Source organism: Macrobrachium nipponense, chromosome 7 (genome assembly GCF_015104395.2).
Source record: "Macrobrachium nipponense isolate FS-2020 chromosome 7, ASM1510439v2, whole genome shotgun sequence".
Lineage (NCBI taxonomy): Eukaryota > Metazoa > Arthropoda > Malacostraca > Decapoda > Palaemonidae > Macrobrachium > Macrobrachium nipponense.
The window spans coordinates 84,160,071-84,178,855 of NC_061109.1; the positions used below are offsets into that span (position 1 = coordinate 84,160,071).

The 18,785-nt window shown below is 35.1% G+C and overlaps 1 protein-coding gene across 1 annotated transcript in view; it reads right to left on the reverse strand.

The window, feature by feature from the left end:
• Window positions 1-18,785, reverse strand: part of LOC135217772 (serine/threonine-protein kinase Tao-like) — a 196,065-nt gene that overhangs the window by 60,703 nt on the left and 116,577 nt on the right. Inside the window, 1 exon segment of the mRNA XM_064253798.1 lies at window positions 11,963-12,561. Coding sequence (XP_064109868.1) covers window positions 11,963-12,561 — 599 coding nt within the window.

Genomic DNA, 18,785 nt, shown 5'->3' on the forward strand with positions numbered 1-18,785 from the left:
AAAGACCTCATTAAATGTCCAACCACACAAGCTAAAATCATCATTATTAACATTTACATGAAAGCTTTCTCTTATTCTAAAAGTGATGAGGAGTCTGGGAAATGAAAAAGAAACATGGAAGACTGAATCACAGGCATATGACTGTCTGAATTGGTTCTTGATAAAGAACAAAAATAAAAAGTTAAAAAATAAAAACAGAACCAAATAGGTGCGCCATTTGAAATATGACAAGACAGCCCCTGGTACACCATCAAACAGCACTACAAGATGCAAAGGCAACAAAAGCTGCTAAAAATAGGTTTACCATCATAGGATAACAACCTCAGCCATAAATAATAGTACCAAACTACTGGAGACCAGAGATTATACAAAGGAGAGAACCAGCCTTATGGAAGCAGCAGTCAGCAGTATTAAACTAAATAATGACATCACTGACAATTCAACTATCGATTGACTTCAATTCCTCTGCCATAATGATTAACAATTCCATCAATTAACATGGTCAGAGAAGATGGAACAAATCAAAATATTCAATAACCTAGAATAGGAAGATGATGACCAAACCTGATAAAATCAAACCTTTACTTCATTTAAAGTGTATTGCTTTTTTAAACCAAGTTTGTTAATTTACAAATGTATCTCTGCATTACATTTCATCTAGCAACTAATGGCAAAAGATGATAATATGCTGGTAGTTCATACTCAGTCAGCTGAGATTTTGATTATGTAAACAATACCATGTGCAAATGATCGCAATGTCTATGTTCGTAATACGATAACATGAAAAAAAAATGCTTGCAGTACTCTGTGTTAAGAGTTTGCAAAACAAGTTTCATGCCAATCATCATTATAGATATGATTGCACTGTTTGACTTAAAATTATGGCTTAAGAAATCATAAACTTTTGCCAAAAAGTAAATCTATACGATGTTCAAAAATTATTATTAGTTGGTCATTATTTACATCTAGTACAACTCACATCTGTCTCATAAATAAGAAAACAATCTGCTTAGTCAGGTCAAACACCACCTTTCTCCTGATGACACAATCGTGATATTAACTCATTCTCTTTCATACATTCCTATGATTCACTTATCATATCTAAGAATATAATTTGAGTAAAAGTACAGTAGTAAAAAACAGTTAAAGCCTTCTATTTTAAAAACAAATATAAACTAGATAAGAGGTCACCTTTTTAAATCAATTTGACAATTAAAAAATGTACTGTGTGAGACAATGTAATCCAGTGTCTCATTGACAAGCTTTCAAACCTTTATCATAACAAAACTCCAACTGAATCTCTTGAAACTTTTAGCCTCTGTCTGGTAAGCTATGTATTTAAATAGAAAGACTGCTTCATTAATTCCAAAAACAATTGCTTACTAAATATTTTCTTTTTAAAAGCAAATTAAATTTTTCATACTCATTACAAGTACATATAATTCTCCTTTTTCACTTGCTGTAAAGGTGCCCTGCACACACTAACCTCGAACATAAAGTAAAAGAAAAATGGCAGTCAGTTGATTGCCTCCAGGGGACCTAACCAACTATTTTTCTCATTCTTCACTTGTCTGGTTAATAAGATTCAACAGAAATAGGGTCAGGTACCAAGCACAGATGCCAATAGTCCCTTGCGTACACAATTATTTTAAACTTTACCGGTTTCCAGCTGGCGCTGAGTATTTATCCTAATGTTAAGACCGAAGGTTTGTTTCGTATATGAACAATTGTATTTTTCATAGCTAACAAACCTGAGGTCTTAACAATAGGATAAATCTTCTAGCACCAGCTTGAAACCACTTAAAAACAATCAAAAGACTGTAAACGCAAGGAATATGGGGTATCTGGCATCCAATGCATTGCTGAGGTGGAAGCACGTCGAGAGAGTGCACTTGCATCCAGTAACGCATCAGTATTTCTTCCAACCCAGGATGAAACGTAAGAGGGGTGGCTAGAGGTGGGCAGTCAGCATTAAGTCCTCAAGTTTATTACCTATGAAAATTACAAATTTATTAAATTTTTGTCATTTGTTCATGCACAGAACAAACCTTCGGTCTTAACAGTAGGATAGACTCATACTTGCAGGGAGGTATGAGAATCCTTAACTAACTGCGGGTTCAGCACACCTGAGTATTCTTCTCGGAAATGAGATTGCTAAAGAAGAAGACCTAAGCCTTTGAGATATTAGATATTTGGATATCTAACACTCAGACCACTGGGTTCAAATACAATGAAACATGACCAGATTCATTGCATTTATGAAAGTTCAAAAGAACTATCTCTGTTCAGGCAACAAACCATGTTGGCCATACGAAATGCGTTTGCCACCACTCCTTACTCCTCTTGCTGGAGAAAGAAGTTTAGCTAATGAGAACCATATTTATGGAACACGAAGTGCTGAAACAGTATGGTTGCAACCCTCACCTGCATCAAGCCAGTACCAGCATATGATGTGTCTATTCTTCAAACTGCAAGTAGGAAAGAAAAACTGAAAGTAGGAAAGAAAAAAGGAGATAAGGAAAAGAAAAGAGGCTAGTCAACTCCCTTATTCCCTACTCACAATTATTTTATGCAAGATACAAACTATCCCGCTAGGGGCACTGGATGAGTCACTTGCTGAACGGCACCACTGGACCCTAGGAAAATGTGTCCAAGGACCCGTGGGCAACGTTCTTCATGCAGAAGAAAGTGACTTTAAAATGCCAGTGAAGAACGTATTCCTCTGGTGTTATGAGGTTGAGAGAGAAAACTCAAGAACCAGAGGAAGGTCCCATATTCAGTACCAGAGTAAGGTCCCAAGCAGGAGGTCTGAGTTTCCAAGGTGAACTAAACGGTTCCAAGCTCTGGAACCACACCAAGGATTCTAAGGGTGAAGACAGATCTGAGTTCTTCAGATAAACCAAACACGAGCAAGACTTTAGCACCTTGACAGTATCAACAGAAGACCTTCCTCTGTTTTGAAAAACATTCAGAAGATCTTGTCCACCGAAAAAGAACTAGTGTGGAGAGAAAAACCGTTCTGATGTCGCCAATCACAGCAGCAGATGTCTCACCCTGTATACAGCTGAAGATTCTCCAAAGTATTAGTCTTACATGTGTCACTGTTTTGTAGGAAAGATCTCTCATAAGAGATACTGGAATGACTCTATACATGAATAGACAAAGATCCTAATGATTGGAGGCATCTCTCCTTGAAAAACTGGCAGAGAAGGTTGTGCTAGGGAGGAATCTCCCATGACTACTCAGCTTAGGGTTAACCAAAGACTTTGGAGCTTGACAAAAGAGTAGCCCTTTAATCACCATCCCCTCTTGAATTGTTCATAAACTTGAGCCTCCTCCGAAGGTTGGGGCGCTCATATTGAAGAGCTCCTGGCCTCAGGGGGCATGGAGCATACAGGACATTCAAGTCCATCACAGAGTTGGAATTAAATGCAACTTCCTCGGACTTAGAAAATTTGAGGAAGGTAGGTGTGGCACTCCATCGTTCTGCCTCCCAGAGAATTCCCAGAAGGCATGAAGGAGCCGTCGTTTCCAATGAATAATTCTGGGACTATGAACATGAACAGAAGATGCCTAGCTTCCTATTGAAGAGAAGAGGTCTAACATTGGTCTTTCCAAGTAGGCAGAAGAGACAATAGGATTAAAAGAAGGGGATGTCCTATGACAAAAAGCTCAGCACAGATACTTTCTAAATATCCTAATGTCAACTTGCACATTGCTAAAGTAATTGCACTGTAGACAGGGGAGAAGTCCTTGATCTGCTCAGGAAACGTGCATCTCCAACAAAGGAGACGTCCAATGAGATGAGCCCTTATGATGACATATGATCAGAATGCTACTCATCGGAGGAGACATCCTACGATGATAGGACACGCCACACTAGGCTATTTAGTTAATTTACTGAGCTGGTTACTTGAACAAAAAGGTAGGTTAAGCTAGGAATCGAACCCAACCTAACCCAATCCCAAACCTCCCAGCTGCACTAAGAAAAAATGTTAGGAGAGGGTGAACAATAATATGGAAGAAAGAGAACATGAACGTAGGCACAGTAAAAGGAATGAAAGTAGTTGCAGTAAGGAGCCTAAGGGACACTGCAAAGAGCCTTAAGTAATGCCTACATTGCACCGAATGAGGTGCACTGATGGCAATTCTGCCCTATGGGGTCTTGAAGAAAGGGAAAATTTTGTTGCAGAATTCAAAAAGCAGAACATGCTTTGGGAATTTGAAGGGCATGTTCAGAAACATAATCTCAAACCATCTGGGCTAGGCTAAGAACTCCAACACAAATTATGCTAGACCTAGGACCCAACCACTTAGGCTAGGTTATGTCGGTAAGGGAAGGTTTGAATTAGCTCACCTATTGTAGGCTAGTTTAGTCCAGCCTTAGAACTTACCCACTTTGGCTTGCTATCCAAGAATTCAACCACTTAGGTTAAGCTTAGGTAGAAAGGATGTCCGTACTAAATAGGCTATGCTAAGCTAGTCTAAGTACCCAACCACTTGCAAGGCTAAGAACTCGACCACTTAGGCTAGGCTAAAATGGTTAAGGGAGGTTAGACTAGGTAGGGTAGGCCAGGCTAAGAACTCATCCACCTAGGTTAGGCTAAGGTGGTTAAGGAAGTTTTGAACTAACTAGGCTAAGCTAAGCAAGGCTAGGTTACGTTAAGAACTCAACCATTTGCTAGGGTAAGAACTCAACCATTTGCTAGGCTAAGAACTCAACCACTAGGCTAGACTAGGAAGGTAAAGTCATGTTCAACTATCTAGGCTAGGCCAGGCTAAGAACTCTAACCTCTTGCTAGGCCGGGAATTCAACAACTTAGGCTAGGCTAAGATTGTTAAGGCAGGGTCGACCAAGCTGTGATAGTGAATCCTGACATGTTTTTACCTGAATATTTATAACTAAAATTTGTTAAAATTAAGACAAATCATGTATGACTAAAAGCCTAAAACTAATATTTTGAGCTTTCTGATGTAATTAAAAACACTAACACAGAAGCACTTTCATGCGAGTGTAAATGTTGATAAACTACCAAAATATGATTAAAAAAAAATTGTATGATAATTATATATAGCTGATATGATAGCTTACACGTTCCCTCAATTATGGGAAACATAATGTTCATGTAATGACAGGTTTGGTTATATTAAACCCATTAATCACAAGCTTTGTGTGTGATACAGGCCCTGCCACATCAACTCGAGTAGCTAAACAAGGAAAATCATACTATGCTTGCTAAGCTCAATCAACTGTTCACAAGCTGCTAGTCCTCATTCTTCTCAGTGGCTCTGACAATATCAAGCATAAATGTGTGCTTCCTGGAATCTACATCATGTTCTTTCAGAGTTATCGTGCTGTTCAATCATTTTCTCTTAAGTATTTTTTCACCCATATATTTTGAAGCAGCTGACACATTTATTTTTACATTCTTATATGTATTACAAAAGTTTGGTGAACTTCAGCTTTTTGTGCCTCGTGCTTTTGGTTAGTGTTTTCTCATTGCTGTGTGTCACATGAGTGCTTGTTTTTCTCCGATATTCTTTAAGTTCTTTAATTTTTTTTTACCAATTTGTATTCTTGAATAGAATCTTTGGCAAGAGCTTTCACTACTGTAAGAAGGTAATTTTTACCCGTACTTAACCCTTTCGGAGATTTTTGTTACTTCCCCATACATTACAATGTCATAAATCTCCTGTTTCTTTAAAACTTTACTAATTGTATAAATTTAAAATGACTGACAAAATTTTGTTTACTGATTTATTTCCAAATCTGTAATTCACTTTTTAAAGTTTGGTCCATCATATAGGTTGTGTGTAACTTCTATTGTTTATTTGTTTGTATGGTGTTTTCATGTTGCATAGAACCAGTAATTATCCAGCAACGGGACCAATGGCCTTACGAATTTCTAGTGTTAGCCTGCATTCTCTGCATACCAGGACTGGGCCATATAGCATAAGGCTGGGTTTTGGGTGACACTGAATTCTGTTACCTTGGAACTGCCTAGTTATTCACAAACAAAAATCTGCAGTCATTGAGGAAATAGTCTTGATTGGAAGTACATGGAGAGTTCATTATGCTGCCTGAACAACTCTGCACACCTCCAATTTTGCACCGAGTGAATCAGATCTCAAAACAGTGCTGCATCGAACCCAAGCAGAGGCAGGGAAGGATTTACGAACAAATCTATTCAAATGAAAAGCTAGGAATGTCAAGCCTTGGGTCCCACAAGAATCTGGATAGAAAATCCAAAGGACAACTCTCATGAAAAGAAAATGAAGAACCTTTTGTCAAAGATAAATAAGCAGCAGAATCATGTAGAATAAAAAGCCAGATTCAAACCACTGCCCCCCCCCCCCCCCCCCCCCCCCCCCCACGCTACTGACTGACTGCCATTTTCTTTTCTTTACTATCCTGGACAAATGCAAATGGCTCCTTTTTGACAAACAAAAAGTGCTGTTTATAGGTAATGGGTTAGTGACAAACAAATTAAGATTTTAAAACACCACATACTGTTATATAGTATGTGAAGTGACTCTGTTAACTGAAACCGAGAAAATAATCTATATTATAAAAAACCATGATGTCTAACACATCCCTACATTTACACATGCCTTTTTCTGTCAGAATAATATAGGATGAATCATACAAACTGAAATAACAGTGCCACTGCAAAGACTCATAGCATAAATGAACTGCCCAACCAAGGAGAGGCACTGAGTATCAATGAATTTCCTACTTTCCTTCTGAGGATGAATTATAAATGAGCCTGAAGTAAGGTAACTCCTGTAAAGCAAAACCTTGACTGTTGGCAAACTACCTAGTACAACAAAAATTTGTACAATAAATTATTACCAGTAGATTTTAATAATTCTTTGGATTCCTCTATCACAGATGTAAAATGATACATTTTTAATCAATTTGTATTTTTCATAACTAACAAACCTGAGGTATTAACAATAGGATAAATACTTAGTGCCAGCTGGAAACCGGTAAAGTTAAAAAAATATGTACGTAAGGGACTATTGGCATCTGTGCTTGGTCACGAGTCATGTGGAGCCACCCACATACCCCTCTGTTACTCATGACCCCATTAGTTATTCTTCCAACCCAGGTTAGTTGATAGAGGGGTGGTTAGAGGTGGGCCTTTGTATGTTAAGACCTCAGGTTTGTTAGTTATGAAAAATACAAATGAAAATCAATACCAAAAATTAATAGAGTAACAGAATATGCCAACAGAACTTAAATCTTGCAGGAGATTCTTAGCTGTGACCAGTACTCGACCCATGTTGGGCTGCAACCTAGATCATTAGCAAACCAAATTAGTACTAGGACCAAAAAGACTCAAAACATTAGGTTAAAGGGATAAGGAAGAAAGGCAATCAAATTACATTTTTGGGAAAGGAGTTGATCAGGGTTTCAATGTGACAGGATCTTAAAAGAAGCCTGTACAACAAATCTTCAAAGAACAAACAGACAAAAAATGAATAAACCTCCAAACCAGATGCACTGCTAGTCTCTGAAAAGGAGAGAAACTTGTGGACTTCCTAATAAGAAAAAATATAAATGTTCATAGATGATGATGCCCGATGATGATGATGATGATGATGCTTTTATGAAATACTGTATATGCTGTCAAGCCAAGCACTGGGGCACTTTTGGCCATTTAAGTGCTTAAAAAACACTAGATAGCTTGTTGCCTAAAAGCAGTACCAAGAAACTATGAAACTGACACTAGCAGCAGCATAGAATTGATCTATGCATATAACCAAGATAATGCCAGACTTGGAACAAACTTTTCCATGTGGGACTGAAGTCTCCAATCACAAGGATTTATTATTAATTTTAAAAATCCAATGAGTAATATTTTCAGACTCACAGCTCTCACCTAAAAAGGATCCATTCTTACACGAGGTGAAAACTGGAGTAAGGTAACAAACAAAGACATTGGACAGCTGGCCTTGAAGAGATCAAAGGGAACTAATGAAAGTTCAAATGCAATCTGCAGCTGGGCCTGAAACAACCTTCAGTCCCATTTACAGTGTGCCACCCAAGCAACAGAACACCAGACCAGATCAAACTGGTACCACAAAATTTGAATTATTCACTAATGCTACCAGTTATCAATACAATGGCACTATTATGCTATCAAGTCTACCTGGATGTCTACCTATTAACATAGCAAGTTTAAAATTATTAAAATAAAAATAAAAAATCAGAATAAGCATATAAAAAAAGCTGTCTGGCAACTCTTTCACACGCACACACACACGAAAAGAAAGAATAACAAAAAAAACTTTCACTTGAAATTCCACAAATTTGACCTTTCAAGACATCATAAACACTAATCATAAAAATGTAAATATTAAAACACACTTATAATAAAAATCTTATACTATAAAGAATAAAATACATCTACATACCTGCTACCCCTAATGAACTTTATGGGGGTACGGATTTAAAAAATGAAAAAAATATAAAAAATCTATAAGGCCATTATGAAACTTCAGTCTTCAAATGCCATTATGTTGTATTCTAAATTAAGTTTAGGGGTATTCTGTACACTGAATTGATACTGCATCTTGTCTGGTGTCAATCACCACTGAACCTTAACCACTTTCTTATTTACTACATTGAATCATGAACTCAACAATGTTAACAGAAAATTATAAAAATTACATAAAAGCTACCAAAGAGGCCAAGCCTCATCATAAGCAATGATGGAAATCTACGGCAACCATCACATCTGAAGTGTTAAAAGTGTTGTCTAAACAAATCATAAACAGCATAAAACATTAATACTATATAAAACATGTCATTACATAAGGAAAACAGGCAAGTAAACACTGATAACATTAAAAAGTGCATGGAAAATTAACATAAATGCCATATTGTACTTTTCCCAAAATTAACCTAAAATGATGATGAAGAACGACACAATAGCAGTCAGTTACATCTAGTATATACAAAATACAGAAATGTGGTTTAGCAATGCAGTGATCAACACAGATGAATACATTTCAAGTTCAGTGTGCATGAATGTGGATTAGGGTTAGGTCCACTGCTGTCCACATAACAACCACGCCCACCTCACCAACGCGTCTGGATTAGCATTACAATTGATTGTTTTACTTCAAAATTTAAAAAAAAATAATAAAAATTTAATAAATGGTATATTATCTTACATAAGAGGAGGTTCCCCAGAAAAATACTTAAAATGTTGATCTTAAATATTCACATCCTTTGCAACAGTTGGAAAGTCTTGGTTTTTTCATTGAAAAAAAAAAAATCATGTGAAACATTCTCCTTGATAACCATCTCAAAATATTTACTAAATTCTATGAATTTCCACTGTAGACAAATGGGGTAATAAAGGTATTTCATCCCAAGACCACAATGTAGGCTAAAAACAATCAAATTAAACATACGGCCTCTTATAATATTTTCTTCTGCTTGTAAAATTACGCAGGCAGAAAAAAGTCAAAGCATACCATTTCACTGGTTCTTGTTATATACCCCTGAAATGCAACAACTTCCACTACTGAATGTACATCTCTTAAACAGTGTGTTTCATTCTCCTCCTCCTGGAGGACATACACTGTTTCCCAATAATTCACCTTTCTTTCTTTACTTATGATTTTGCCTTTTCCTTTACAGTGGTTCCTCAATCCTACCCTACCAGTTCATTTATATGTTTTAACCTTTTATAGACAGACTACTTTCATTTACTTAATTAAAAATTTAAATTAACAATTTAATTTTGTTTTATAAAAGTATTTGTAATGCACGCCATACTCAAAAGATTAGATTTTTACCAGAAATGTGCACAAACATCACATATGCATTAACATTATTCACATGGAAGTTAAACATTTAACAACTGCATATTATTGACAATATACAAATGCATCAACCTTTATACTTACATATGGATAGCCTCAACTGTAATATCTTTATTTTCCCCAATAAAAAACTGGTTTTGCTTTAAATGAATAGCAGGAAGCAAATTTGGCAAATTAAATGAATGCAAGTATTCTATTGCATAAACTGAAAAAACATCTCACCTGGTAAAATTATGCTAAGCTGAGCAAGCATAAAAGGTCTGCACCCCATACACCTAGACTTTCCACATTTCAAAGGATGCAATATGATTTTCAATGCATAAGCTGATTTACATTTAAGAAATTGAATATCACTGCAGCTAAGTCAGTCAGCATTAAGGTTAAATTTTTTATAATATAAATATAGAGAAAAAATTCCAGTCAACAATTAATATGATCTAACGACAGAATCTACCACTCTATCAACCCATCCCTTGAAGGAGAAAGACAAAAGAACTTCTTTAATCACTTCTCCATACATCACACTACAATTGAAGTTCTTACCAAACATCACTTCTCGTCTAGGACTGAACACATTTCACATAAAATTTCCATTCAATTTCCATATTCAAAAAAGTCATCAAAGATATCTGGGCCATTCTAGAAAGAAGAAACACCTCTAGATTTCATATCTTTCTCTCCCACTATAAAATCTAGCAAAGAGCATACACTCCCCTATTTGCCTCCAGCCACCTTCTACTCATATGCTTGTTGATGTTCTCAGATGATGATATTGGGGCATTCAACTGAAGCAAATGAAAGCCCTTCAAACAAACAATTAATAACAAAAGGTGGTGCAGCTAAACAGCAACCAAAACATGTTAGTGAGAAAACGTTGGCACACATGCAGCTTGTTCTATAGCTGCAGCCACAGCAGAGCAGAGAGAATAATATTCAGTATCTATCCTAATCAAGATCCAATTTTTATATAAATTGAAAGCAAGCACTTTAGCAACGGTCATAACACTAAAGTCTTCTATGTAATGTCAAGCATCTGACTACTACCTACAAGAGGCTTAGGCAATGCCGATCAGAGATGCAAATCCTGCTGATTTAGGCATGAAAGGCACGATACAGAAGGTAAGATTAAAGCTCTTTTCTCCAGCATTACCATGACCTAGTAACTTCTCACTATGGAAGGAAGAATTATCTGGGAGGGTAGGGGGAGCTTCTACTACTAAGTACATCCATCACTTTAGATTCAGGTCAGTAAGAAACAAGGGGAGTAGGGGTTGGTTATGAGCCAGAGAAATGTTTATAAGCTTCTTGCACATGACTTCAAACATCACTTTTTACACTTGTTTCATATAACTGAACTATGAGGAGGGGTGATGATGACTGACAAGTGACAGTATATACACAACATTTTCATGTATTGCATACATAAAAGATTTAACCATGAAATAATTACACATTTATATTAAAATGTATATGTACACAAATACGTAGTGCTGAATGCGGACTCCAAATATCTCCATGAAATGTTTTATCTTTTCAATGACAAGCAACTAATACGTGATTTCTCTTGACTATTTCTGCTACCTGGAAGTGTTACCTCACTAACATATTATTGGAAAACTGATCATTCAAGGGCAGTGTTGGCTATTACAACTGAAACAAAACATGGGAAATACTCATGTTACAAGGTACAGAAATATAAGACTTTAATTTAAAAAATAAATGTGCTTATATCACTCTATAGATACACCTGTGCAGTACTTTAATAAAGCATTGTTAGCTATTCCTTTCCGGCCACCACATATGTAACTATGTCTATATAATATGAAGACAATGTTAATGAATATCAAAACTAAGACAGTATTAAATGATAACCTTTCCTCTCCATGTTAGTGAGTGGATGCAAAAGCTGAACTTAAAAACAAAAGGTCAGTAGAAGCCATTTTAAGATGAGTTAGCATTTCAAACAAACAATGCCAGGCAAATTGCATGGCTGGCTGGTTAGTCTGGCAGCATAATAATAACTATTGAGGACAAGAGTTAATGTGGGAGTGTGGTGTGCACCATCAAGCTAGCGAGCAGGTGGCAACATGAGTGGTGAAGGCAAAGGGGAGCAGCCGCCTACCCGTCCACGACGCGACTTGACGGTAGAAGACGCGTTGTTGGTGGCGTTGTTGGTGATGGTGGAGGAGGGAGCATTCTGCCCCGGAAGCTGGAGGAGAAGGGTCGGGGTAGCAGAGGAAGCCGCGTTGGTACTAGTGATGGTGGACATGGTTGAAGTGTCAATGACTGATGGAGGCGAGCGTGCTGATGGAGGTGTTAATGGATGGTGATTGTTATTTGGAATACCTAAATCTGTTTGATGTAATGATGAAGATGACAAAGATGGTGATATTGATGGAGTACTGGATGGATGATATGGCAACGGATGATGCTGCTGTTGAGGTGAATATGGCGCTTGAGAATGATGGTGATGGGATGGATGATGATGATGTGGTGGCACTGCTGGAGGGGAACTGTAAGGTGAATGTGGCTGCAAAATGCACTGTGATGACTGATATTGATGAGTGGGATGATGAAGTAGATGATGGTGATGTAGGGAATTGGTAGAGGATGACTGGGACTGTGACGAGTGACTGACCCCAGCTGACTGCACAGACTGTTCCGACGTGATGCTGTTGCTCTTACTGCTGTCTCCACCAGCCGCATCTTCCTCTGTGGAGTCTGTCAGTTAGTGAAAAAGTTCGTGGTTACACGAATAACTCCTATTCTAAAAATCAATATTCTAGTTACAAAGGTACAAATATGAGTTCTATAACTCAAAAGATTTTTATTCAGAGAACTAAAACTGTTGAATATAGTTCAAGGACCTTTATAGCTTTCATATAATTTAAATTATATACTGGTTTCAAAAGTGATGCATGCAAAAATATAAAATATACATAAAAAATAATTCAAAAATAAAAACATAACCACCTTTTAGAGAAAAAAGTGAAATCACTCAGAAGTCACAGCATTGCTCTAAAAAAAAAAAAAACTACAAACAAAAAACTTTATATCTTCATTTCCCTTGTGCAAAACAAGTCCTGCCTCCATATATACCATATCATTTTACAAAAGTACTTGAAAAATTAACCTCTTACAACTACAGCAAAACAAAAAACTAATTAGACAACTTCCATGACACTATACATATCTGAAAATTTCTACACAGTAAACCACATCTTCAACCAAAATCCTTGCATTATTAAAAAAATATTTAAAAAGGATTCCCTGTTATCACTGGATTATTTAAAGTCAACCCAATAACATTGCTCAAAACTAAGCTCTCAAAGGAATAAACAAAAGATTACATTCCAGTAAATGGTGAACTTTGTCAACTGCTCAGAAAAGGAAAAGGAAAAATATTATTTAAAAATGAGTAAAACAACAAAATACACTAGACATGAAAGATGTGCACTTAACAAAAACTGGGAGTTAAGGGTAAACATATGCAAAATAATTAACTATATAGTACAAGACTGTGAAAAGACAAGAAAAGCAATAATAGTATTATTTCAGTAACAACACATACCAGTAGTATCTCTTCTTACAAATTATAGAGAAATGGATAGGCATTATCCTTTTCTCCAGAACTAAACACAAACTACTATGGACTAACGGTGCCTTGTACAAGTTAACTACTATAACCTAGTGGTTACTTGAATCTCAAGTTAGATTTGCCAAATACAATAGCCCTGGAACAGGAACTTAGCAATTTGCAAAGATCTATTTCCTATTACAAATCTAATATTGATATTTCTACAGAATGTTGCACTGTGCTTGCTAATGTTGAATGCCAGAGAGGATGTGCATGCTATAATCAGAATAACTACCTGGTTAACTGTAGTATTACCTTATTTGTTGTGGTCTGAAAATTTCAGTATTGAGGCTTATCACTTTTCCACCACATTCTTCTTAAAAATAAGCACATACTCATATCATGGAAGTTATCTTTCATTTACTCAAATTTCCTATAAGCCTGGGTCATTTAAGTTACAATTAACTAATGAACAATTTTCTCAACTTTGCTCATGAAACTGAACAGATTAACTGCATAAGCAAATTCAAATTATAGAAGATATAAACTTTTAAGATGAATATTGTTTCTACAAAAGGTGCTATTTAAAAAGGTCTTGTGAAGTAATATTAACATCTATATCCCCCTATATGTACAACATAATATAACTCACTATATGGGATTATATCATTGTAAGAAGGTGCATAATTAATAATAAGATTAAAAAAACTTCTATTAACATTATTAAGAAATTTTGAGAGTTATTCTTAATGGATGTTGTCCAAACAAACACTCATATGTAGAGTGCATAAAAAAGATCAAGAGGGGGTTACTGCTACAAATGTTATCAAATGCCAACCTTCTTCCATTACCTATAACCACCAAAGTTATCTATGAATAAAAATGGAAGTAGTTCCTGCATGCATCACATGTTTTAAACAGTATATAATAAAGGCAAATTTCTAATTAAATGTGAATACCCAAGAATTTATAACAATGAATATACATAAAAGTTAATGCACAAATTACTGAACATATATTTCTAGTTATATAAAAAAATCCTCACGGGTAATACTCTCCGAGAGGTTTTTTTACATTTGTTCATGTCAAACACCAAGTCTGGATGGGACAAACTGGGCCCTTATGTAAAATTTTACATTTTAACCATATGCAAAAAATCTTCATAACATTGCAAGAACATGTACCTAATACTGCTCCAAGTAAACCCCACCTCTGTAAAATAGAAAAAACTAAAATTCAGGATAACTAAGGTTTTTTACCTACAATTAAATCAACTGATAATGCCCTTTTAATAAAAAATTTAATCAATATTTACAAACATATGCAAGTTGTAATTCAAAATTACTAAATATTGCTGAGAAATGCCTTTATGTATAATGCACCTATTATCATCCTACTAAAATTTTTACAGACTGATGAAAAGTAACACTAAATCTATCCTCATTAACTCCTGTAAAACACATTTCCTCTTTAAATAAATATTAAACAAATAATATAACTACTATTATCAAAACATCAGGTACCTGTTATAGCCCTGTAATACAAGAGTTACCTAGATTTACACCAGACAACCCTAATGAAAAAGAGAGCATTCCTGGGCATGAGCAACACCAGCACAAAAAAAAGACCATGAGCTACCTATCAACCAATCAAAATATTTGCCAGGAAATACCACAGAATAAATCAGTGCACCATTCCTACCGCTCAGCAAGGCTGCAGCAGCTAACCTTCAGTGCTAAAACCTTGGTTCATGGGGACCCCTCTCTCTGGCCAGTCAAAAAATACCAAAATAAAATCCAGCAAGCACCCTTTTACCTTTCAACAAGACCATGCTCAGCAGAGGCCAAGTAGAACATGTCCTAAAAGAATAAGAACAATTTCCCTGAAGGAGATAACTCTATGGAAACCCCATACCACATTTCACTATGGAAACTCCATATCACATTTCACATGCTCAAGGCTGCAAAAGTTTCTCTGTAACGTGCTTGTACTATACATTTTCCAATTAAGGGATCCTATCAAGAATCATTTACCTCTCATTTCAAGAAAAACTAATTATCAGAAAGAGTGAGAAGAATATATAAACTGAATACTGTTGGTAATTCTAGCATCCTCGTCAGTGTCAAGTTTGCCTATTAAAAGAAGTTGCCAATAACTGGTCAATAAACTTATATGAAGTAAAAACAACATATTTAGAAAACTTATTGCCCTATTAATCTTTCACTTAATTTTTGGTACTCTACTTGCAATTAAACCAAATGTATTCCAAAACCATCCATTTTTATTAGCCTATGCATTGAAAAAAAATTTTCAATTGGGTTTAGCCCTCTAACCTTCCTGAACTTCCCAAATTATCTTACCTTAATATGCATATTGTATAAAAAAGAAATATTCCACAATTTCTATTCATTCCATCTTACAACACTAGGCATGAATTTTGGAATGAAATCTCTAACAATTTTGTCCTCTGATCAAACTTAGCACTAAGCTGATAATAAATCTAAATCTCCAAAATGAGTTATAATTTGTCCAAATATTACAATGTTAAAATTGTGTACATAACATTTATATACAAGAGCCAGTTTCTGTCCCCACCAGCTAGGTTTGCATGAATAAGCATCTTACCCAGGATGGAATGCCAAGAAGGGACTCGCACTTGACCCATTACAGGGTCTCAGGGGAGGGAAAATAGTGGAACCAAGTTGCATGAAAATATTCCAGTCATCAGTAAACATTTTGGGATAGGAAAGCACAGCCAGCTTTAAAATCAATAACCATATAAGCTAAAGCTACTTGACTTTAACACTAGCTCTGTTACAAAGCATATTTAACAGAAATAATTTAAAAGTAATAATTAGTGAAAGGTAACAGCTACTTTTAAGGTAGCAACCCTTTTTGATTATTCTAAAAATCCAGCACTTGTCCAATGTGTATTATGTAAGGTTCAAATAAATTTTGACAGTGGGCAGACTAACATGACAAAACATTTACACAATTTAATTAAATCTTCATCAAGAAAGCAAAATCTACTTTCCACAGCAAAAGATCACATAATTCTTGTTGACAGTGCTGGTATCTTCTGTACCTTCTCATGTAGTGGTACCAAATTTTTCAAGAAATAAAAAAACTACTACGGTAGAGCCAATTAAATTACATGGTTCACTTGTTTTGACATGAACTTTGTTAAACAAAAAGCAAAAAAATTACTTATGTTGCAATATTATTAACAAAGTTAAGATCACATTAAAAATAAGACCTACTAAGGATACAACAAAGATTCTCTGAGTTCTAACAACATTATTAAAACTTACATCAAATGCAAACATTAACATTTTTACAGTATATAGATGGATAAAAAATAATTATTTAACCTCTTCTCATTACTACAAACATTGCTACATTAAAATATGAATTTCAACAAATTACGATCATGCACCATGCAACATATACTTTCATTGAAAAACTATTTTTTTCACTCAATATCTGCTGAAATACTAGGAATAACACTTCAATACTATATGATCAATTATGATCACTTACAAGCTTATCTATCTAACATATGCTAATAAGATAAATTACCTGCAATAATATTACTAGTAAACATTACATAAAAATTGTATATGTAGAGTACTGACTGCCAAGTCATCCATTCAGAAACAACAGGAACTCTACCCTGTAATATCCCCAACTACGCAATAGTTTTTTTTACAAACTAAATGTTTAAGCAAAATTCAGGATGCTCAGAATTGTGATATAATACTCACATTTTTTTCACAATTCTCTATTCTCCATTCTGTTCTATAATTTCTTGGCTTCACACATTATTCTGTAATCTACACTGCTATACTATATTAGTAGTACGTACCTACTTTAGATTGCTAAAATCTGCAAATGCTAAATTCAAGACCTATTCAAAATAATCTCTTGAAATTTATGAAGCTATAATAATAAATAATACTTAAAGTTTACTAAATATTACACAAAATCAGCATTAGCATACCATGACTTTGCTATTATTAACCCTTAAACGCCGAATGGACGTATTAAATGTCGAGTCAAAATGTCTCCCGTATGCCGAATGGACGTACCATACGTCGACTCAAAAAAGTTTTTTCAAAAATTTGCGGAAAAATACTTATAGGCCTACCAGCCGAAAACTTTTGAATCACGCGCCTTGGGGGATGCTGGGAGTTCACGGATCAAGGCGTTGTTTTGTTTACAATCGTTACGCAGGCGCGAATTTCTTTCTTATCGCACTAAAAAGTATCAGTGACATATCTCAAAAATTATTTCGTCACTTTGACATAATTTTTGCACCGTTTTAAATTATCCGTTACATGAAGTATTATATATGAAAATGTGCGCAATTTCATTTAAAATACAACAAAAAAATACTCATGATTGTAGCTTTTATCAGTTTTGAAATATTTTCATATAAATAACAATAAGTGCCAAAATTTCAACCTTCGGTCAACTTTGACTCTACCGAAATGGTCGAAAAACGCAAATGTAAGCTAAAACGCTTATATTTTAGTAATATTCAACTATTTACCTTAATTTTGCAACTAATTGGAAGTCTCTAGCACAATATTTCGATTTATGGTGAATTTATGAAAAAACTTTTTCCTTACGTCCGCGCGGTAACTCTTCCGAAAAAAATCATACATGCAATTGTGGTAATGTTTGCACCATTTTAAAATTAGCCGTTACATAAAGTTTTATATATGGAAATGTGCACAATTTCATGCACAATACAACTAAAAACAACCCATGGTTGTAGCTTTCATCAGTTTTGAATTATTTTCAAATAAAAAATGATGTGACAAATTTTCAACCTTCGGTCAATTTTGACTCTACCGAAATGGTCGAAAAACGAAATAGTAAGCTAAAACTCTTATATTTTAGTAATATTCAATCATTTACCTTCATTTTGTAACAAATTGGAAGTCTCAAACACAATATTTTGATTTATGGTGAATTTATGAAAAAAATAACATTTTCCTTACCTCCGCGCAGTAACTCTTCAGAAAAAATCATACGTGCGATTGTGGTAATGTTTGCACCATTTTAAATTAGCCGTTACATAAAGTTTTATATATGAAAATGTGCGCAATTTCATGTAAAATACAACGAAAAATAATTGAAGGTTGTAGCTTTTCTCATTTTCGAAATATTTGCATATAAATCACGATAAATAGAAAATAAACCACGTTCGGTCAACTTTTGACTCTACCGAAATGGTCGAAAAACGCAATTGTAAGCTAAAACTCTTACAGTCTAGTAATATTCAATCATTTACCTTAATTTTGCAACAAATTGGAAGTCTCTAGCACAATATTTCAATTTATGGTGAATTTATGAAAAAAAA